Here is a 23995-nt window from a genome sequence, read left to right as displayed (position 1 = left end):
CCCCTGGTCTGAGTGGGGTTTTTTGTGCGTGGGAGGAGCAAAACCCTCTGGTAACGTTGCTATCGCTTTGCTGTGCTGAAACATTGATGCCATTCGCCACTTAACCTGCCTGCCTTTCTCAGCAGCCACGGAAGAGGTGCCTCGCTCGCAATTTGCCAACAGCTTCGGGGTGTATTATGGCTAAAAAGCCAAAGTGGGGGGGTCGGATTAATTTCTTGTCAGAAAAGTTGGTCGATAAGAATTGTGCATCCGTCGGTACCCTTATTAAAGGTTGCTAATAGGAAGTAATACACTTATGCAAACTATTGTAAGCTTTTGCCTTCAGCTCCTACTAAGATGAAGTACAGTAGCAGAGCTCCCTAATGTCTTTGATTACAAACACAAGGAATCTTATGCAGACACTGGCTGTTGGAAATGACACATCATATCTTCACAGTATGTTTCTCTCTGAATTAAGTAAGTTGTTGCAGAGCGAGCTGCGGAGATGCATCACCTCCTGACAAGCATAATTGTGTGAAATGACTATAATGCAGATGTCATTGGGATTCAGTGGAAGTAGACCTTTTTTGCAATTACACCTGGTGCATTACCTAGATATCTTAAATGACAGACTTGACAGCTGATCCTGTTGCTGTTTACTTTTTGGTCTAGAATGATCTGAAACTGTATGAGATGTCTCACTTTCTAACTGTGAATCTGAGAATGGTTATGAAAAAAAAGAAATCTATCCAAACTATGCGTTGTTTTGATCTTTCTTTTTCTAGCTGATGAGGTAATTACCTCAACCCTTATGGTAATATTTATTTTGCAGTTCCACACTTTGCTGGATTTCAGGGTTCTCCCCTCCATTTTCCATATGTTCATTGAGTAGTTTATCACTTCGGATGCTCTCTACTCTTTGGAGCAGCGAGGAATGGGGGTTTGTTTATTAGAGCTGCAGCAGTTCCTGTGCTAAATGTTTGCTGCTATATATTTAGGCTCTCAGCTGTCACTATGGCTCTTATTAGTGCTATCGTAGTAGTCCTCTTTTTCCTCTCCATTTAAGAACTCACACCTTTTTAAAAGGCAGAATACGCTCTTTGCCAGCTCATTTCTAATCTTAAATGAGATAGGGCTGAGCTCCTGAGGCCAAGCAGCGCACTGTCAGAATTTGCATTCACTGGAAGCGGGTTTTACTGTGCTGCCTACATTGCAATCGAAAGTGGCATTTGATCATTTTGGTAATTGATTTCAGAGACATAAATTTGATCTCAGCCTCAATGAAAAGTGTTGCAAAGCTGGTTGCCCTGCCTTTGTTTTGGGTCTTTTTCATATCTCAGCCTTGAGAAGAAACCTGGAGATTTGTTTTTAGCATCCTGCTCGCTTGGAACGGCACATCAGGATTTCCCACATTAATCTCACTGTTGTTTTTTTACAGAGCCTCAGCTTAAAGGTATAGTAACAAAGCTATACAGCAGGCAAGGATACCACTTGCAGTTGCAAGCAGATGGAACAATTGATGGAACAAAAGAGGAGGACAGTAGTTATAGTAAGTGACATGAGAATAAATGGTGTGTTTGTGAATTGTGGTGTCTCGTTCTTCCCATATAGGTCCGTTCAGAATTGTTGTCCTGGAATGACTGAGGGAGTGGAAGCAGCATTAACACTGTGCTCACAGCGCAGAAGTCTTTCAGACTTACTGGGTCTGAGAGAAATGCAAATAAAAATCACTTATAGAAATAATGAACTAGAGGAGGTAATGATGACACATATGACAAACAAAGCAAATGTTATCTCCATGGTAATCTAGAGAAGTTCATTGCTGTCCTTTGGATTTTATTAGATTTTTTTTTCCGACAGGGAAAATTTGCTCGCCTACACAGAGTGCCTGAAATAGAATAACGCTATCTCCACTCTTAAACAGGGGCTCATTCAAACAGAGCCATGTTATTTTACACAATGAGAGTTCATCATCATTTTAAAGTTCACATTTCCCTATTATTATTATTTTTTACCCCTTCTAAACTTAATTATACCTTCAGCTTTCAACCAGACTTCCCTCAGCTTTTCTGTGAAAAAGCTTTGGATGCTTTTGGTTTGGTTTTTTTTTTTTTTTTTTTTTTACAACTTTGAGAAGTAATAGAAAACAGGAAAAGATGACTAGGGTATAGATTTGGTGTGTGTGAATAAAATATTTAAGCGTTTCACATAGTTGTACTGTTTAGCTTAAACCGTGTTTCTGTTCTGAAAGGAGTTAGGAGGAGCAAGGAGTTTGAGAAGGTATTTCAGGCCACTTAGACAACAAACCAGAAAATCAACAGGCAAACCTTCCTTTTTAATTATTAAAAAGCACTGATTTAAGTGCCATCCTTTTCATATGAAAAGCATTGGCAGGTGAAACATCATTTCATTTTACAGGGCACTTGAATATGGCAGAGTAAGCACTAGCTGCAATAGGAAGTATCCGATCTTAGCTGTCCGATCACTTGCTCCCACACTTTTCTCGCACCCGCTTTAATCCTTTTTACATCCCCGTATGAACTTCTGAGAGACAGGAGGGAGCGAGTCAGGCTGCTGGAGGAGGTCTCCTCTGCAGCCACTGAAGGTGCTGGCCTTAGGGCAGGCACAGCGTAGGATCTGTAGGGTAACCTGAGGTCTGGCTCCGGGTCCCGTCCTCACCCGCGGGGCAGGCAGCACAAGGACCAGATCAGTGCAGTGCTGAGCGGCTGCTGCCATCTTACTGAGTTCTTCCCAGTGCAGCCACAAAATCTACTCTAGGAATGATCTTTATAGACCTTAAACATTGCTTTTCTTTCAAGTGAATGACCTAATGTTTATGATTTTAAAAGTCAGTACAGATCATTCAGGATTTCAGGGTGATTCTGTTAATTATCTTAAAAAAGAAGAAGAAATAGGCAAACCTTACTTTTTAAATCAAAGCATGACATTATTATAAACTTTCAATGTACCAGAGCAAATATCTGAAATTCCATCTTGTTTTTTAAGTGTTTTTTTCAAATACTTTGCTTGAAGTTCCTCTAATAGGGATTCTGAGATTCAAAAGAAGATGAGATTTATGGAAATCTGTCCTTTTGACATTCATACAAATGTGTCTGTTTCTAAGATATCTTTGTTTTCACTGTGTCCTTAAATTGACTATAGCCTGACAGATTACAAAGCCAATCATAAAAACTCCTTGTTGCTGGATACCGGCCTTCCAGAATGCTGAATACTTAAATATAATGGAAGTATCCCAGAAATGGTCGAAGCTGGGCTGCAGTATCTAAGTGTTCAGAACAGAGGAGGGTTTTATCATAAAAAGCCACATGCTTTTGTATATATTCCTCTTTTTTGTAAAGTAAGTGTATGGACCTGAATGTCCTGCAGTCCTGAATTTATTTTAATTGCAATATTTTTAATGGAGCTAGTAAGACAGACTGATTTATGCTGTGGATCAGAGTCCACATAAGGGGCTTCCTCCAAAGCCTTGCTCACATGAATATTAAGCGGATCAGGCCCTCTAAAATCCTTTCTTCCAATATCTGCAGAGACATCTCTTATTTAGCTCATATTCACGCGCTGCGGGGAAGCCACAGGACTTGTAGCCACCTCCGAATGTGGGGGACTCCTTCTCCGGTCCGTTCTCTCCTCCTTTGCACCCCCTGAAGGGTATCATTGCTGTTCACTTCTGTCACCTTCACTGAACATTTGCTCTGAGACCATTTGCTTTGTATTCACTGCGATAATAAAAACTCCCCTTAACAATAAGGGGAACATCCTCAAATGCAGCTGTGGCCAGCAAAGTGGTTGCACAGCGCTAGGATTCTGAAACTGCATTTTTTAGAGTAAATCATAGCCATAGTCCACCTGGTCTCCAGACACAGCATTGGTCAGCCTTGTTTAAATTTCAGAATTTTTCTTCTCTTTTTATGGTAGGGATGGGGAGAGCTTGTGGCCTCCGATAGCCAGCTGCTGTTTTGTGCTCCTGACAGCATCCTGGGGCCAGGAGTCCACCTTCTGCATCGTTTGCTACCTAGAGCTGGGTGGGAAGTTTGCCTGAAGATCCCCTTCAGCTCCTGACTTGGGAGCAATTATTTCAAGCTCTGCAGACCCACTGCTGCATGCAGGGTTCACAAAAACAAGGCTGCATCCACAATTGCAGGGAGTTTAAAAGAAAGCTGAGATTTTGGAGTACAATTTAGGCAGGAAGTGAAACATGGATTTGAGGAGCCATAGCACTCACCAGACCTCGGTTTTAGCCAAGAGTCCCTGTAATTTGAGGAAGTGCCTCGTGGAAAGGATTTCCTGGCGGCAGAACAGATTTTGCCTCATTAAATGTGTTAAATAGGGCAAGGTTTTAAATCAAGGCAGAATTTACTCCCCAATTTTGGCAAGACAAAAAGATTTGAGGAGAATGATAAAATAAGGAAGTAGAGGAAACAATATCCTGCAGAAAGCGTACGAAGGTCCAGGTGGCCAAGCCAAGGATGGCGTAGACCTCACAGTAATGTATACGTTCATAAATCCAGCTGTGGCCCGCTGCCTCTTATTTTGCAGCTCTAATTCTCTGTGAGCTTGTATTGCACAAGGGCTATAGCAAAGATCATCTCTCCCTTAGGCATCGCCAAGTTTTTCATTACCATGGATATTATGTCCTTATTTTACACAGCACAAATGTAATAGGGAAAGGCTAGGATGCAAATAACTTTGCGTTATCTTATGCTACCACAAACTGATTGCAGTAGCAAACAATTTATTTTCCTGTGGCTTTTTTTTCACCCTTTCTGCCCTATCTGCCCACATGAGGGTCAACCGCTAGAAATGCGATAGCATCTCAAACCTGTTGTCCATGGCACTGGGGGCTTGCAGAGAAGGCGGCTGCGTGGCTCTGCTGTTGGCCCCATCAGCATTTGCTGGCCACAGACAGGCCGCTCACTGTTACAGAAGCAGGACTTGAACTTGCTGCTGTGCAAGGACGGTGGGAGCAATGGCTGCTGCTAAAGGGGACGGTCCCCTTTTTTGGTGCAGTGCCAATGTCCCTTCACCTTGGAGGCAGCAGCTGCTGCCTCCTGGCTGTGCGTCTGTCTGTGCTGGCGTAGGACAGATTGACTGTGCACCCCTCCAACAGCCGGTCCCTCTCCCCTGCAGCAGAGGCAGTCGGCAGCAGAGCCAGCATTACTCCCCCGCAGCTCTTCTGCAACTTCCGATAGTCTGTGCCACAGCAGCTGCTAATCCCACCGATGCCTAAACCAGCTTCTGAGTGTGCCCAACCCTCGTCTTGCCTCAAAATAGAGCATGTACGTTTATGGCAGGAAAACATGTTCAGCTGCTGAGGGAAGCAGCTGAGCACCCATCGCAGTGGGTGCCCCAGCCCTCCCCTGGCAGGAGTCGCTCAGCCTCGTATCTCTGCTCACTTTGCCCAGCACAGCACAGCCAGGAATCGCTCGCTAAAACCTTTCTCTGTGGCTTGTGGCTGTGAGCTGTACCTTCTTGACTGTCCCAGGCTTTGCTCTGTCCTCCACTGGTCTGCTGACAGGTTCATAGCGCTGTTTACAGTGGAGCCCGTACTCGTACCCTTATGCTGAAAATACCCAAACGCTTGCCCTACTTGTAAATATGGCATTAAGAAAGCACCTTTCAAAAGAGACCTCCAGGTTCTGCCTGGATACTGAGCTTTAACTTGTGCTCTCCTGCCTACACGGAGATCAGATGCTGCTTTTTGGGGTTGAACTGCAAAAGAGGGCTCTCCAAGGGAATATTTACCGCGTCGGATGGGGAATATTTTCTCCCCCAAATAAATTCAAGCATTTGATAGAACAAATGAGAAATCCATTTCCCTTAGCATTTCCCTTACTGAAAACCTAAGTTTTGTTTGCCAAAAACTGCATAGAACTAGAGGATTTTGTTTCAGTGAAGAGAAAGCCATTCCTGTCGATTTTGTGCTTGCAGGCGAGTATGCCGAGGGGCTGTGTGTGCATGTGTTTGTGTCTGCGTGTACACTCGTGAGTGTGAGAGCGAAAGAAAAACATAGGTATGATTTTATCATCTCCTACGTTTATTTGTTAGTTCTGGATATTTCCACCTGCTCTGATATATGTGACTATTGTAGGAAATTCAGTGCTCAAAGGTGCCCTGACCTTGGAGCAGAGCACCCGTAGTTCGTGGTGTGCCAGCGCAGCCGGGCAGGCTCAGCCCAGCCCTGAGCGTGCCCCTTGGCCGCCGGCCCCCCAGAGCCCACAGCGTCCCCTCTTCACCCGGCCACGGGGCTGAGATGCTCAGGTTAACCCAGGACAGCACACGGAGCTGGGGGTCCAGCTGCCTGCTGGAACAGGGTCTGTTTTCACCAGAATTTAGTCCTTCATCCCCGATGCACAGCGTTAACTTCTGGCCGTGCCGTTATCGAAGTAGGACATGCATACGTTTGCTTTTTCCTTTTTTGATACACTCTTGACAACCCCACACCCAGAATTTAGGATCTGTATTAAATGCTGGCAAGCTGCAAATTTTCTTTTAATTAAATATGACCATTTGGGGGTTGTCAGGCTGAGAAAGGAATTTATAATGGGTCATAATTCTTAGCTTATACTTTTGAAAATAATGAAAATATTTGAAAATCATAATTCAGTTTTAAATTGGCTTCAAACAGTGACCATAAATACCAAACTTCAGCCTGAAGCAGACCAGAGCTTTACAGCCAAGTAATAAACCATTGGAAATAAGAGCCAGTTTGGCGTTACTTCATCCTATCTCTGCATTCATACAACAGACTGGAAGGAGATGCTTAGGGTTATGATAACAGTTCTTGGAAATTTTATTAACTCCCCATTATTTTTAATCCTACGTGTTGAACACAGAGTACTGTATCCAACTCGTTATTACTTGTGTTCGATTTTAACGTATCCGTGAATCTAAGCTATGGCAGAGCTTTGCTTTTTCTTTTTTTTAGTTTGCCACTTTACAAATTGGAATCTTCATTTTCTGAAGAGATGCTTCTCTGCTTATAAATACTGCTGCTCTTAGCATGTATAGAAGCATAAATGCAAGCAGAACATTCGAAGCAGCTCAATTTTGAAAGAACAGATTTAGGGCTTGATCTAATGAATATGCTGTCATTTCATTTCATTTTGAAGTTATTTAACTCTTTTTTCAAACCCATTCTCCTCTCAAAAAGAGAAAAAAAACCCCTGTGAGTTTTGCGTGGAAACATTTTGAGATGTTAATGAAGGTTTTTAACTTTCCTGAATTTCATCTTGCTCCTTTCTTTTGGTCAAAAATGTTTACTGAATTTGACCTGAATTTGCAAAAAAAAAAAAAAAAAAAAAGTTTTGATCATCTTGAAAAACTTCTTGTTTGTTTTTGGATTATCATTTTTTTTCCCCACTTATTGTCAGAAAAAAACCAAAAACAAATTAAGTATTTTCAACTCTACTCAGCAGACCCTGGATTCTGCTCATGAGGCAGGTAAGTCATTTTAGCTCTCGGTACCTACAATTCACCATCTTCAGAATGGGGGAGATACGTCGATATCCTCTGTAGATAATTTCCGAGCTATTGGTGGAAATTGCTATAGAAGGCCACAATAGTAGAAGTATTGTCCTATAGCACCCGCAGCAATTGATGTATGCATGAATAGGCATTTTTTTTATTTGGTTCTGGTAATTATAGCTTAATTCTCTAAGATGTATGCTCTAAAGGATTAATTTTGCTCTCCATCTCCTTTCTCTCCTAGCTTTGTTTAACCTCATACCTGTGGGTTTACGAGTGGTGGCGATTCAGGGGGTTCAAACAAAATTGTATCTGGCAATGAACAGCGAAGGATACCTATATACATCAGTAAGTAAACAATTTTAATGTTGTTCTCACTGAAATTATGGTAAGAACTTAGTAAATGAATAATTTACTGTTCTAGGGAATCTGTTTATAACCTATAGAGATGGGATTTGCCAGCAAATTCTGTATAGTGGTGATATTCTGGTTTTAGCTTATCACTCTATTTCCGTTATGAATATATATGGATGTACAGAATCAAACTGCAGTGCCTTTGATGCAAACTTTGATCCCAAAGTGAGAAATAAATAAAAAAACCACAACCAAAACCCCAAACAGAAAGGATGCTCTCTCTTGGTCGCTGTGGACTGATCGTGCTAATCAGCGTGGAGTACAGAGGGAAAGGGACTACTTTGTGAATCACACGCATGCCTGAACAGGTTTTATGTCTTCCCATATAATTTCTATTACTGTTATTAAAAGGGATTCAAGAAAGTAATTTTTTTTTTGTTTGGCTAGGATTTTCAAATAGAAATGGAATTAGGTGCCAAAATCTTATGGCTTTAAGTTGCTGAGTGAGAAAAGAAGTATTTCATTTAGCAGTTTTGATGAAGAATGTCAGTTAATAATTTTCAGTGGCATTTCTCAAGGGAGCAAACAGTGTTTTTATGAAAAAAAGAAAAAAGGACATTTTTAAAAATAGACAATTTTTCAATTAAAAACATTTAGTTGAACTATGTTCAGGAGTTTTAATTATAAAGTCTTAATAGATTTTTCCAAAGGAGGAAAATAGAGGAAAATTTAATTTATTATCTACTACAAATTATTCTCTTCTAAGAGTGATTCCCTTAAGGTACCTTTAATACTGATAACAATTAAGTAAACTTATTCAAATCTCTCAGTTGTTTTGCAATCCTGACAGCTGGGACAAGGGGCAGCTTTACATATTTTTGCTCTTGTATCTGCCAGAGCAAGAGCAAATTAGAACCGGCTATGCTGTGGGACAAAGTAAAATTTCAGTGAATGGCATCGAACTCCGCTTTTGTTTTTTGCTCTGGCTATTTGCTTAGTGCGGTTAATCCACAGATCTGTTCGCAGGGCTGTAGCCACACAGCCAGATCATGCAAAGTCCCCTTAATCCCCTGTAGTCACGGTCCTGTGGCTGCACAGTGTCGTTTACATTTGCACTGCAAATGTACCTTGGACTGCACCGTGCATTTTCATTTCTGTGAGCATCCTCAGCTGCACTCCTTTCCGGCTGCCCCCTCGCCGAGAGAGCACTGCGCCGTGCCGGCTTCTGCGGGCTCAGTTCTGCCTCAGGGAGCGTTACCTCGAGTCGCGTCTCAGGGTGGGAGAGAGCGGTTTGTACGTGAAGCAAAATTCCCTCAACTGTGCACAGCGAACGTGCTCAGTTTGAGTAGGTCAGTTCTTTCGTTGCGTGTATTCTGGAAGAATCAGGTATATTTTTGCAAAGATGCAGAAAATGGGATGGGGGCAGATTCTGCCACTGTTAACCGACAACAGAGCAGTAACTTCTCATTGGGAGACATGACCCTGAAGTCAAAGGGCCCGCTGAGAGACTGAAGTATCACTTCTAGTATCCCTCAATGTGAGGAGGAGTAGCAGAATATAACCCTTACTGTGATTAAGTCCAGCTTTTAGTTTGATAGGTATCTAGGCATCTTAGGCAGAGCTCAGAGATTGACTTTGGTTGTAATTTTGGGTATTTGCATTGATTAGGGATAGTTCTTCATGTGGTCTCATATGTTACCATGAATAGTGTCTTCCTTGAATCCTTTAGTAGCCGTGAATTTAACAGTTTATGCTATTGCAAAATTAACTGGTGACATCCCTCTATTTTCCCCTCAGTAACAATGGTAATTTTTGTTTCTTTATTGGGCAGCTATATTTTCTTACACTTATTCTTTTATTCTTATTGAACCTGATAGGTTTGGCAAGGCCTTAAACAGACTTTTGTCATGTTGTTGTGTCCCAAATTCATATTTTTAAATACTGTTCACAAAGGCGGGTGTCCATTTAACGTTGATCTACTTTTCTAAAGAAAGTTTCCACCCAGGTTCTCAATAATCTTGGGTTTATCACCTGGTGCCTTCTGGTTTGGTTGTTTTGTCCTTTACAATAATTGCAAGAAACTGTCTTGGTAGGCAAAACCTAGCTCATATCTCCATTGACGTGCCCAGGGAACGGACAAGGGCCAGTGAGGAGCATCTGCCCCTACTTCAAGGAGCAATGGTTTTAAACTACGGGAGGGCAGATTTAGACTGGATTTAAGAAAGAAATTTTTTACGATGAGGGTGGTGAAGCACTGGCCCAGGTTGCCCAGAGAGGTGGTAGATGCCCCATCCCTGGAAACATTCAAGGTCAGGTTGGACGGGGCTCTGAGCACCCTGATCTAGTTAAAGATGTCCCTGCTCTTGCAGGGGGTTGGACTAGGTGACCTTTAAAGGTCCCTTCCAACCCAAACCATTCTATGATTCTGTGATTCACTTGCTGTGCAAAAGGTTGCCAGAATTGCAGTTCCAGCACCATTTTTTAAGTGTTTCTAGCACTTCTTTTGCTGATAATGGTCCTTTCAGCAAGGGGTACAGTCTGACAGTCTGAAACATGGGAAATTAGTTCTATATTTTGGGCTGGATTCTTGGTTGATGTAAATGAGTCCCAAGAGAGCTCAGCTGATTTATAGCAGATGAACACTCACCTGTTCAAGGGATGCCAATAGGGAGCCTGGGGAACAGATCAGCTCAAGTAAATGACATCCATCTACACATCCTGAGGGTTTCCAAGCCCTTACAGGGATGTGTTCCTGAATGGGATTTGTCAGGAGCAGACAGATGGCAACATGGGATTGATCAGGAGCAAAAGCCCCACAAAACACTGTCAAATTCCTGAAGCAAGAATATAGGGAAAAATAGAAATGTACTTAAATTGTAGATAACTATAACAGATAGTTGTACCATTTCCAGAGAGAAATGAAATTAGCATTGATGATGCAATGTAATAGGGAGAGAGAATATTGTGGTCTATGTCATGATCACTTGCTTTCGGTTTTATTGCAACTCTAGCGCTTCAGTCACGCTTATGTCTGTGCAGAACTGGTTCCTTCAGATTGCATTGCCGAAGGTTATAGATTAATTTGATAAATAGTTTGAAAAACACCCTACTAACGTGCCATCTCTGTTCCTCACCCTGTGCTGCTGTCTGTGCCTTGCACCTGATAGTGCCTTTTAGCGTGAAACCCTTCTAAAACACTGCGCCTGATACGGAGGCCATTAAGTCCACAGCAATTACCCTACTGGTAAATAGGTAAATAAGACATCTGGCTTACGGGAGGATAAACGGAGGCTCAGCTAAGTGCTTTCCCACACTCGCACAGGAAAGCACAGGCATTAGGGCTAAAACACCAGGTGTCCCATTTCCATGTGTCTTGGAGTAAATTGCAATATTAAATCACAGTTTCTTTTCCTTTTAGTGACTGTGGTGAATTCTTGTGTGCTGTTCTTCGTGGTATATTTTTTAGGTTTGGGCTGTGCAGCAACAGAATTGACTTAGTTGATTCTGAGTGTTCTGCACATGTAGAAAAAATGCCCTAGCCACAATCTATTACAGTTGTTGGCAGATGGAGAATATCTGTGGATCCAGTTTGCTAATTTGTTGAGCTCTGGCCTTGGCCTTGCCTCTTCCTCCCTAGCAGTCTGCCGGGATGGAGATTCAGGTATCTGACCTCAAAGGTAGTCTGCAGTGTGGTTTACTTCTGATCCAGTGACTGTACTCAAGAATGAGGTGAATTTGCTCCATGAGGGGATCAGTGATGTATAATAAATCTGCAGAGAACTGATATCTGTAGTTGGCTGCCAGAGTTTTATAGATAGTTTGCGGCATGTCTCAGTTAGAGCAAAAATAAGATCTTTAATGTAATGATAAAAGCTCCTCGGGGACAAGGCAGCAACTCAGCTAAGCAAAAAAAAAAAGATACTATGTTAAAATAAATATATAATTATCTACATTTGCTGTAGAAGTGCATTAAAAGTCCTGGACGGCAGGGAAGGGAAGCGACCTTGGTCCTCCCCACAGCCTGCCGTGCTGCCGCTGCTCGCCCCGACTCTGAGCAGTGTGTGCCTCCTCTCCACACCGGCTGGAAAATGCATCTTCACAGCATCTAACACCACCACATTTGAAATGGGTTTTTTGTGTAGCCAGTTTCCCACCAAAGTCGATGGGAGTTGTGTGACTGCGTCGCCCAAGCTGAACCCACCCTTACGACTTTATTTGGAGGGACCTTGTCAGGAGGTATTTGAAGCCATAGCTCCTCCTGCTCTGTGCTGCTTGAACATCCTTTAAAAATGAAAACACAGGGCTTGATTCGTCCCTTCTTACACCAGTGTCATGCTACTGGAGATGACTTAAACAGTGTTATGGCACTGCTGTCTTACGTAACCACATAATGAATCATGCCCTTTTGTATTTTAGGATGGCTTTTATTTTATGTTATTTTTCTTTCTATGAATGACCGCATCTTCCAGATGACCACCATATATGCTACACTTGAGTTTTTCAGGTTTCATACCCTATGAATTCCTTGTGTTCTTTCATTGTCTTGAACAAAAGAGTGAAAAATATTTTAAGGATCTGTTTGTCAGACATGTAGTCCTAGAGCTATTGCTTTCTCATTAAGGTGATTGTGATTTGACGGAGGAGGCTCACGGTGATACAGAGCAGCAGCTGAGTGAAGTTCGTTAAAGGGAAGGCATGTATGTAGGTGAAGAGAATGAAGTGTACTGCTTGAATTCTGCATAGGCTGAACCATAACCCAAAATACAGAAAATTAAAAAAAAATAGCCTAAGAATATCTAGCCAGGTATTTTCCATGAACCATCATGTCCAAGTTTTAAAAATCATTTAATGATTGTCAGTGAAATGCCTATTTGTCCTGTAGAACATTTCAGCCCATGTAATTGTGTGCTTGTTTAGCCTGGATACATTGTCAGAAACAGTAAAATTAAATATGTGCTGCTCATTGCATCCTTCTGGCCAGTCTCAGGAGCCATACCGCTCGGCTTGTGAAGAGCACTTGTTTCCCATCTCATCTTGTTCTGGGCTCCTGTGATTTGCCACATTCGGTTTAATAGTGTCATATGCAAGTAAGCTTACAGCTTCTCCCGGCTGGGACGAGCGGGCTGAGCAGTGTGCAGGTGTAGAGGAGAGCATGGACTCAAGGGGGTCCCCGGTTTGACTTTCCCCTTCCCATCCCCACGCAAGGGCTGCCAGAAATGCCTAGCTCCCCAGCAGCACTTCGTGGAGAGGAGCAGCGGGACTGAACCTTTCCCCAGCTTGCCCCTGGGCTGAGTGATGCCCTCAGGGGCACACCCAGTGCGCTTCTGCCACCAGTGGTCCCTGGGACCAGATGGCTGCTCACTCGAAGCAGCCCCCACAGTCTATGGGATCTGAAGGTCGGGTCCCCAGCACCAGCTTTCCCATCTGCTCCCTCTGGGCTGCACTGCTGCTGCTCGGCAAGGTAGACAGAGCCCTTGTCTAAGAGTAGTCCTTTGCCCTGACAGTGCGTGATGGGGCCCAGTCTGTCCCTCCCTCCTGCAGCCTTTCAGCTCATCTATTGGAAATTCAGGGCATCCAGCCTTTTGTAGGATGGGTATTAGGACGTGTGCTACATGGCAGAGTTGTTTATGCTTGCTTTGTTAGCTATTCCAGGATGTCCAATATGTTTGAGTTAATAGAGCTGCTGTACGTGGCTTAATTTTGCCATTTCTTGTCTGATGCACGTGGTACAGAGTTAGCATGGGTTTAAGGAGCACTTTAATATAATACCCTGTGCAGAATTTTATATATAATTTACCCTAAGAGAGCATTCAGCTAACGTTGTCCTCTGTATGTAAAATAGATTGTCATATATAAGTTTGGGACCTGCACAGAAAGTAAATATTGTATGAAGCATGCACGTTGATTATAGCCAAGAGAAGTGAAATGTGATTAAATTCTCAGAGTGATTCAAAAATTGGTTTTGGTGAGTTGGAGAGAAGAGAAGTTTGTGCATATTTTAATACTGAGCAGCGCAGTGGAGACCTGCTGTAGCTAATGGGAATGGCTGGGGCATTTATAATGAATTACTGGCAAAGAGCATTTTTCCACCTCAGGGAAATAGCACAAACCAAGAGATAGGGGAAATAATCAAAAGCTTCATCTAGTTAAATTTGCATGTCAGTATAAATCATTTTTCACCACGAATGCTCAAGTGCAGACTATACCTTAATATAGTTCATTCTCTTCAGTGATAGGGTCTTAGATACAGCTGCAGCACATTTTTCTTTTTATCGCAACACCTTTCTCTATGCTGGATAAATGTGCAACATCCTCACAGTGAGGAGGGCTGGTCTGGCCCTCCCGCGACCCGGCGTCGTGCTGACAGCCCTGACTGCTCCTGCTGCCCCACAGCAGAGGTGGGAGAGCGGGCAGGCGAGGTGTGGGGTCAGCGCTGGGACAGGAGCATGCTCTAAGGAGGTTCCCAGGCATTGTAGGACCAGACCGAACTGATAAATGTTTTCTGACACCTTCAGCCATGGACACTGCTCTAAATTATGCCAGCAGCTAAGCTCAGCAGATGCAAACAATTGTACTTTGGTTCAGTCTTACGGCAATGTTGCAGCGCAGAGGTGGATGCTGGCTGGTGCCTGGCATGGGAGAAGCCTGGTGGGTCTCCATGCAGCATCACAGGCTCCTGAACGCTGCCTGGATGGGCACTCCCTGGCTCAGGCTGTGCTCACAGGCTCAGCCCATTACCAGGGAATCTGAACGTGAGATTTTGGGGTTATTTGTGAGCTGGACTGGGCCTAGTAGCGTAGCTGTAGAGCCCACTGCTCACAGACTTGTCCCCTTTTGCTGAAGGGACCAGCAGCCTGTCAGTGAGCTTGTTGTGGCTGTCCGGCCCCGCTCCGTGATGTGGGACGCTCCTGGGGGTCAAGTCCCTGGGGAAGCGGAGTGTTTTCCTGCAGCAGGTCTTCCTTAATGAGATATGTGCTGGTCTGTCTTAATGATATGTGCTGTTGCTGAGTGGTGGGGTGGAGAGATGGGTGCTGTTTTGTTCAGGTGCTTGTCTCTGCTGGGCTTAGCGTGATTCCAGATTTTGGGAGACAGGACAGACTGCCTGCTGTCTCCAGCAGAGAAGGAGGGAGGGTATCACCCTCACATGGGAGAATTATTAGGAGACTCAGCAAGCTGAAAGTCTTGGAGCTATTATGCTGCTTTTCTCTACAAGTCATCCTCCAGGCATCTGCCGTCCACAGAGGTGCCGTTGTTCATCCATCCCTCACTGCAGGTGGTGGGAGCTGAGGATACTCAGCACCTTCTAAGACAAGGCTTCGTAAGAGGAGCCCAAGCATTAGAAAGTGATGCTTTAGGACTGTGCACTGCACAGGTCCTGGCAGACCTGCAGTTAGACACCTGTGCAATGGTTTCCTAACAGAGTGGCTGTTAAAAATCAGCAGTGAAATTGCTGTTTGTGCAAGAACAGTTTCAATGTCCTATGAGATAAATAATATATATGTGAAGTAGATAAAAGACTAAAAGTGCATCCACTCTCTTTGTTAGTCATTTGCTAATCAATGCTAAAGTCCTTGGGTGAAAAGACAGAAAGTCTTTATAAGCTCAGACTTCAGATGTTGCTCAGAGCAGAAGCTTGGGTCTCAGCAAGCTCAGAAATGTGGCTGAAGTGGCAATGTAGCTCATAAGGCCCAGTTTTTCAGTCCGTTGTGCTGCTCACTGGGGTCACGGTGATACAAAACCAGCATGATGCCAAAAAAAAAGCCTTGGCAGAATTTGGAGCTGGACCTGAGTTTGATAGTTTGGCACCTGGATCACACACCGCTCGCTTCCAGCATCGCGTTTCGGCCCCATGCCAGCAAACAAGGAATACTGAGTTCCAGGACTTCCAGGCTACTCACAACTCTTCGCCGTCACGTTGCAAAGAGTGTTTGGCAAGCGAGAGTTGTAAGCAGATAAGGACTTGAGCAGACGGCGTGAGTTGCAAAGCTCGAGAATAAGAGCATTGCCAGGTTCTCGGCGTGTTCAGTTGGGATTGTATATTCAGATCGCCAAATGACGGATTACATTGCTATGATTCAGCAGAGCCAATGAGAAATGCGCCGCTTTTCTCTCCTAAATTTGGTGTGGGTGCTACACGCTGTGACCAGTGGTGTAGGTGCCTGCGGGGTGATATGTGTGCCTGCTCCCTGTAGGGCTGGGCTCTTTTGCAGTTTGCTGGGAAAATACGTATGTTAGTATTTATGTGGATTTTTGAGTTGTTGCTTTTTTTTTTTCCCTGATATGTATGAAATATCTTCAAGATCAGAAGCAAGATAACTTTCCAAACTTACCCTGTTTTTTAAAATGTGGCTTAATTACAAGAGCGTACCATTATGAAACCTCAGCTTCTTTCCTACGCTTGCCTTTCCTTCTAGAAAGCTGTCTGCCTTCCCTTCTTCTACCCAGGAGGGCTTCCCCTCCCTCTCGTGCTGCAGGTTGAGCTAATGAGCAGCTCTTGTCACAGTGACTCAGCAGCGCTTCTGCCTCCTTACACTCGCTCTGTAACCTGCCAAGGAGATGGCTCACCCTGATGGCACTCGCAGCCTGCTGCTAGCTGTAAATGCCCATGCGAAGATGAACATCTAAACAAGGATGCTGGAGCAATCAAAGACAGTCTCCAAGGACTCCCCGAACCAACAGGAGTTGGTTGGTACAGGAAAACAAACTCAGGACTTGAGTAGAAACTAACCCCAGATGACACTGAAACACAAGGTTTCAACACATTTATTAAATCTGCAGAAAGTGTTTTCCACTCAGCACATCACTCAGCTAGGGAACTCATTGCAATGGGATGACGAGGATGCCATCTTTTTTGTGGGTTCAAATATCATTTAGGCAAATATTTGAAAGAAAAATGCTGCAAAATCCAGTGATGTCATGTTTGGCTTAGAAATGTCCTGAGTCATAGCTCACCAGGGGCTGGGGAAGTGTGCTGGGAAAATATTGGGGTAAAATCCCCTGGTTTTTTATACTCCCCCATAGGCATCTGCAGTCAGGCAATGACAAGCCAACAGCTTGAGAAGGATGTGCCCTCACTGGTCAGTCCTGTTGCTGACTCCCGTTGATGTTTTCTTTATGGGGTAGTTTCCAGGAGGCTGTGGGTGCTCTGATGAGAAATACCCAAAAGTGTCAGTTAACCCTGGTTCAGGATATGCAGGGAAAAAAAGTGGTTGTGGTGAGAGTATGGGACTGGGGTGAGAATGGGCTGCAAGGAAAAGCTGAACGAGGAGATGGAAGTGTGCCTGTTCCTCATATGCCTGTTCCTACGCCTGTTCTTGTGTGTGCCTGTTGCTGCAGGGCAGGACCCGGAGCTTCGGCTGTTGCAGCAGTGCTAGGACAAACAAAATTTGGCAGCCTCTGTGCTAAAAGTAAGTAAAGGGCAGTTCAGTTCCCCAAAATGACTATCCATCAATGCAGGCTGGCATCATGAACAGATTTGTCATGTGCGGGTATTTGGAGTGACTTTATTAAACACATTTTTGTGTCTTTTTATCTTCATGTAGCCCTGCAGTTGCGACAGTGCTAAGAGGAAGTGAGTTCAGTTCTGTTCCTACTTGGCAGCCTCAAGAGAAATGTTTACTGCTTTCTGGCCGTTTACATCCTTGCAAACCCACTGAAAGCATCCTTTTCCTGGCAGAACTTTTATTGCAAGTGATGAGGTGCAAAAACTGAGAATCCAGCTTGACTGTAAAAGTTCAAATTGCATTTGCAGTGTTGTCAGTCAAAAGGCATCTTTTGAAAAGTCTACTAAGCAAAACTGATGGGGAGTCAATGGGCAAGAAAAAGGAGTCGTTCTCCCCAAGATTCTGAGTTTTACGGTTGCTTTCGGGAACCGCAGCACAACTGAAGGGAGTTTCCAAAGGAAGCTGTTCCTTTAGTCGCAGAGAGCCTGAATGCCATCCTCTTGGCATGACTGCTCAGTACTGAAACCAGAGACACCTGTACGAGTCCTAGAAAGCAGGATAAACGTGGTGTGTGGTACAGAAGCTAGGCAGGGACAAAGGAAACAGGAAATTCGTCATATTTATCTTATGTCCTTGAAGCCTTTGTTTCGGAAACTAACTTTTCCATATATAAGCTAATTCTTGGAGGTAGGCCTGCTGAATTCCTGGACGGAAAATCTAAAAAGGGTCTGGGAAAGAAAACAAGTCAGATGAATAAAAATTGTATCAAGAAACTTGCATTTCCATACTGAACTGCTTTCATTAGGCAATCTAGGATTAACAAAGGAATCCAAAATTTAGAATGGATTAGGGAGTCTTTGGATATAATGCCAATATAATAGCTTTTACCAGCAGATTGGATGGTTTAAATAATTGAACAGATAAGACCTTTCATATTTTACGTTCTGTGGATGCTACAGGTGCTATCACATTGTTTTTCATTTTTGTAATTTTACCCAAACAGCACTGAATATTGAGCGGTACGGTTCTTCTAAAATTAAATCCACTGGGGAGCTAAGCAAAACAGGCATGATAATTGGTGAAGTACAGTTCTGTTTATTTAAAGCCTCAGGAGGTATCTAAAAATCATAGAGAGCTAGTTTCAGAAGCACAGCACAAGAGGCTGTCTGCTTTATAAAGCAGTCTTCTCCTTTCCTTACTCTGATGACATTGAATGCACATTAATGAGGGAGTCAATTTAGACCCTCTATCCTCATCCCCTGAGCATTTTCAGATGTTAAAAAATCCTATTACAAGATAGCAGTGTTCCTCTTGAACCCAGGTGTTGGTGGGACCTTCATTTGAGCTGGCTGGGAATGGGCAAACCTCAAAGGACTTGCAAGGGCATGTTTCCTCAAACAACTCCAGAACCTAATGTTTTATCAAAATGGGGCTAGCAAGCTGAAAAGAGTGGGCTGTTCCTCACCCTACCAGTACTCGTGGCCTCCAACTAAACTGGAGGACCTGATGTATTTTTAAAACGAGGATACCTCATGGAGCTGGTACACAAATTAGAAGCAGAGTTTCATAAATATGAAGGTTTCAGTTCAGGTTTTAGGCAAAAGTTCATACCAATTCTCATTCCATTCTCGTTATTTCACACCAGTGTGCTCAGATCTAGAGGAGCATCTGCTGCCAGCTGAGCCATATTGACACTGACAGAAGGCACAATAAGCTCAGAGTAAATAAGTGAATGATCTGAAACAGAACAAAAAAGCCAAAGAAATTCTAATAAGTGGAATAGACACAGTTCGAAATGCAGATCTGTTCCCTTCACCTGATGAACTAAGAGTTTAATGGGCTTGATATTGCAAACCCTTTCTTGTGTAAGTAATCCTTACTCGAGCAAGCAGTTTCATTGACTGCCTGCCAGAGGAAGAATTAATTTATCCGAGTAAGATTTTCAGGATCTGGACAAGACAGCCATTGATTTGCAATATGAAATTTCTGTGTGATTAAAAAATGAACAGAGCATTTAGGAGGCCAGTGAAGCTTAATGACTAAAATAAGTTCCTGCTTGCCTGGAGACGGGTCGGAAGGCCTGGAATGGTCATCAGGAATAGGGAGAGCAGCAGACCTCAGTCCTGGATGCCCAGAGGGTTTGTTCGGTGTCATGGGCAAAACTTGATCCCTTGGCTTGGAGCCTTCTCTGGAACTGAATGCCCAGGGCTTTGTTTTGAGCCATGCAGTAGCTGGACTAATGCTTTCCTACGAAATAGTTCAGCAAGTGCAGAACCAGGTGTTGTGTTGTACACAAATAATCCCTCTCTTCAAATGCCTTATGCTTTTGGACATTTGCTTTTAGGACTTAAAATTTTCTGGCAGACGCATATGAAAATCTCTAGTTGTCCAGGTGCGGGGGAACGTTAGCAGGAGGCTCTTTCTGCAGTGCTATCACGGCACCAGGAGCGTTATCGTAAGGTTCACCAGTTAGTACAGCATACTTTCTTCTGACACCTTCCTGTGAAAGGCAGTGCATGCCTGGTGTCACGGATGAGCAAGGATGACTGAGTTTGTGTTACCACCATTGGGCGTCATGAAACTGGAGCCAACTTCACTCACCTATTTTTGAAAATCTTGACTTTAATTTATGCTTTAGCTGCCTCTGTGTGAAACAAAGATTTAATGTGTATTCTAGACAGAGAGACTGGGAGCTTGCTCCATGGGCAGTAGAGTTCGGCACAGACTTCCTTAGGCTTTTTCTTGGGGAAATTATTATAGCTGTGATAGAAAAGACCTTGAAAGAGCTTTATGCAAATTGTTGATTTCCACCACGTTAGTTAATTGTTTCCCAAATTTGCATTTCTAATCAGCGAGATGCCAAAACACACCTGTACTCTCTAAGCGTTGCACTAACAGTTTATATTTCCTTGAATTATGCTTGTAGGAATAATACCAGAACAGCAAGCATTTATTATAAATAACTTGTAGCTCTTACAACTAAACTATAAATAATACTTTTCTTCGCAAAATTATGTCCAGCAGCAGTGGCAGGGAGAGGGTATTCCCTGCTCATCAGCCAATAGCCATTGCACTGATGATATATCTTCCTGAACAGCATTGATTTGATAGCACTAAAAGCACGTGTTTATGCACCTTCTCTATCCCAGAGCCCAGGCAGTGCTATGTTTAGAGGTCATACAGTAATTTCACCATGGTGAATCCCTGAAGATCTTGAAATTTTCAGCTGAGAAGGAGGCAGTCTTGATCTGCAAGTGGCTTGGGAATATCTGTACTGAGGAAACCAACCTCCTTTTGTGCTGTTAACTGAGAAGATGAGTACAGTCACCCTGGCTTGGCTGTGAATCATCTGATGAAGCTTCATTTGCTCCCCAATGGCAAACCCTCTGCACTTGCAGCCCTTCATTTTATTATCACAGGAATGACAGTAAAAGAAGACAAGGGATTTTTTTCCCCTCTCATTTAATACCAGGCTTTCTGTTGTTGAGCTGTTTTGTTTCCCTCTGGCTCTGACAGTCTTCTAAACAGCAGTTGCTTCTCTTATGAAACAATTGGAGTTAATGTGGGTAATTGTGATAGTTATGGCCTTTACTTTTTGATATAGCAATTATCCAATCTGTACTTTTTTACTGAGTCAAGCAATGTTGGTAAAATTAAGTTGTCATTAGACTGATCTCTCTGGAGTCTGTTTGCTACAGTAAGGCCAAATCCGAACATCTCTACTCTTTCTGAAAACAAATGTTGAGTAACCTAGAATTGAAAGTTTCCTGTGCCTTGCACCCACTCAGGTTGTACCTTCCACATACCCATCACTGTGTCAGCTGCAGCAAGGTCATACACATTATGAAGAGAAGAGTTTGGTCCTTTGACTGGTGTTTTGGCATTTTTAAAGCTCTGTTGGTAGAGAGTCTTGTGAGGTTTTACAGGTCACGTAGTTCTTAAACTGAAATCAAAGCACTTTGAGATGGCGGTAGAAGTTTCCATTTCTGTAGGACAGCAATAAATACAGGGGATATGTAAATAGCCCAAATTACTCTTATAAGTAGAGAGTTTTGCGAGTTTATATTGATTACTTCAAAAATGGATAAATACATTTTCCTTCCACCTTCCTGAAAAGTGTGTTCACAAAGCTACAAAAAATTTCATTTCTCTCTAATCTTCAAGGTCCTGAAAGCCTGATAACATTTTATTTCCTTGGGAAAAGTCTTCTGAAATAATGTTTTTGCATCACTACCAACGTGATGCTGCAACCATTTAGTTTCTTAATATAATGGTAAGGAACATATCTGTTATACAGAAGATACGGATATAAATCCATATATAGAGAATAGAGATGGACAACACCCGAACCTTTAAGCAGAGTTGTGGAGCTCTGTGTACTTATATACTGGAACCTGGAATAAAACTTCAGCTGAGATTTGGAGGCGGGGCAGGGAAGCTTCTAACAAACAAACAATAGAAATAGAGTTGTGCCAGAACTCAGGGCTTTTCTCCTAGTCCCAGTCTCTCCAAATGTAAAACTTTTGGCTCAGGCTCAACCTGGATTTAAGACAGCTTACTTGTTTTTTTTTCTTTTCCTTTTTCACATAGAAATCACCACAAAGCTAGCTCTGTGTTTTAACTTCATAGCATGAATTTAACTTCAATTCATGATTTATTTGTTCTTACTGACTCGTTCAACCCTTTCTCAACATTTTCTACTGGTGCAGAGATATTAGTCTGTTGCTCACATTGGTGTATAAGATTTAGGAGGCAATCGTGCCCCTGAGGCTAATTGCATCATCTCTGAAAGACTGGGTGTGAATAATGCTTTGCTATGGCTAGTTAGAAGTGGAGCATTCTGCTTGAAAAGTTATGTGCATGCAGACCAGCAGTCACCTGTTAATACCCGTACCTCCATGAAAGCTTCTTCCAGTCTATCACATATGAGAAGCTACCATGCCTGTTCAGTAGAAATTCTTATGAGAAAGCTGCTCTTATGATCAGGCTGTATTTGTTAATTGGGATATTAAGAGTAAAGAATTGTATTTCTGCTTAGAAAGCCCAAGTTTTTTGTGATTTGCAGTCACAGGGATCATTCGCGCCCACATCCAGAATCCATCAACCTCATTCCAAGGCTATAACCTTGCCTGCCAAGTCCCACCAATGGTTTGGTTTTATGGTCAAGTAATAAATGACAGGGGGTTGCAGTTGAAATAGTGATGGTCAGACACTCGGCAGTCACTGTAGCCCTTTTCTAATACCAGCAGCTCTGGGAAGGCCCCCTTACTGGAGCAATGTCCTCGGCCACTGCTTCAGAGCATGCTGCTGATGCAGGAAGGGTTGCACTGGGACGTGCAAATAGCAAACTGGAACCACCCAAGGGAGCATGTGGAATGGCACATTTCAAACAGTCCTGGTACCCACCTCTCCAAGCATTTATTTTGCACACCTTGCTTTCTCTCGTAACAAGTCACATCAGCATTTATCACTATTCGTGTCACTCTGTCACGTACAGAGTGTTTTATCGGTACATGGTATTGTGTGACACCGTATGTTACAGCAAGCACAATACAAAGAGCACTGTACCGAGTGGTGGTTCAGCTCTAAAGAGCTCATTTCATTTCTCAATGTGATTGATATCCACCATCAATTTGCATGTTGCATACCTGCTCTCAAGCGTGAGTGAACTGTCCCTTGTGAAGTGCTTGGCCACTCTCACAGAGCCTGACCCCTGATTTCAGGTGGCACGCTGCGCAGGATGCTGCATCGCCTGGTGCTGAGGAGACTGCAGCTACACGGTATAGGTGCGAGCCAGGCTGCTCTAATTCATGCCTGTTCCTAGAGGGGCATTGCTGCAGAGGAGCGTGAGGTGGGGTATAACCAAAATGCATGGCCACACGTAGAGGTGAGAGGTTCACACTGAGTCCTGGTGGTCTGACCTTTTCTCCCAGAAGCTCCCAATGAAGGAGACTTCAGTATCTTTAGCCTCTTCTCCAAACTGATGAAATAGTTGTATACAGGTTTACATTATGCATAATGTGCAAACAGCTCAGAAATTGGCTTGCATCAAAATCTGACATCTCAACAGCTCAGGCGTTATTGAAAAAGGAGGTGGGGAAAGATCTGAGATTAAATTGGGAGCTAAATGCTGCAGCTAGGCAATCTTCTCTGTGCCGAGCCAAAGCAAGCCCCAAATGTCCGTGGGCCAACTCTGTTCTCAGGCACTTAAGTCCACATAGGTCTTGTAGAAGAGAGAGAGAAGCTGGTTAAAAATAGCTGAACTCTTCCTGTTTGGTTTGGTTGCGTCCTGGGGAAAGGATGAGAGCAGTAGTAATACTTTCATGTCTCCTGCTTTTTAAATCTCTGAACATGAACCACTGAGACTGCAGTACATAGAAGGATGAAATGCTAGTGCTTGGCCAAGCTATGGCCCATCAGTGTCAAAGCCGTTGCTAACTCCAGCGAGGTCAGGTTTTCACACTGGTATTTCCATTTGCAGGGCTGTGTTTGTAAGCTTTTGGAAGGAGATGAGGCATGCCCTTCCCCACTAGCTCCTTTCCTCTACCCCTTGATCTCCTTTTCTTTTTATGAGTCTCTGTGAGCATGTCACACAGGCTAGGGAAGCAACCACTCAAAAATCTGATTACTCTTCAAGCTGACCTTTTCCTGGACTATGATCCTTTTGTCTTTAGCGGGCTCCTGGTATCCCACTTAGCAAACACCTTGACATGCAAATGTGTGGACAGTTCAAA

The 23995-nt window shown here is 43.4% G+C and overlaps 1 protein-coding gene across 2 annotated transcripts in view; it reads left to right on the top strand.

Annotated features, from left to right (window-relative positions):
• Positions 1-23995, top strand: part of FGF13 (fibroblast growth factor 13) — a 261024-nt gene that overhangs the window by 200070 nt on the left and 36959 nt on the right. For both annotated transcript variants that reach the window (XM_075512973.1, XM_075512974.1), the window contains 2 exons: positions 1418-1528; positions 7709-7812. In XM_075512973.1, coding sequence (XP_075369088.1) covers positions 1418-1528; positions 7709-7812 — 215 coding nt within the window. The remainder of the gene's footprint in view (positions 1-1417; positions 1529-7708; positions 7813-23995) is intronic.

This window comes from Mycteria americana, chromosome 10 (genome assembly GCF_035582795.1).
Source record: "Mycteria americana isolate JAX WOST 10 ecotype Jacksonville Zoo and Gardens chromosome 10, USCA_MyAme_1.0, whole genome shotgun sequence".
NCBI classification, from domain to species: domain Eukaryota; kingdom Metazoa; phylum Chordata; class Aves; order Ciconiiformes; family Ciconiidae; genus Mycteria; species Mycteria americana.
Note: the sequence above shows the minus strand (reverse complement) of the source record. Positions and strands in the feature narration are given on the sequence as shown.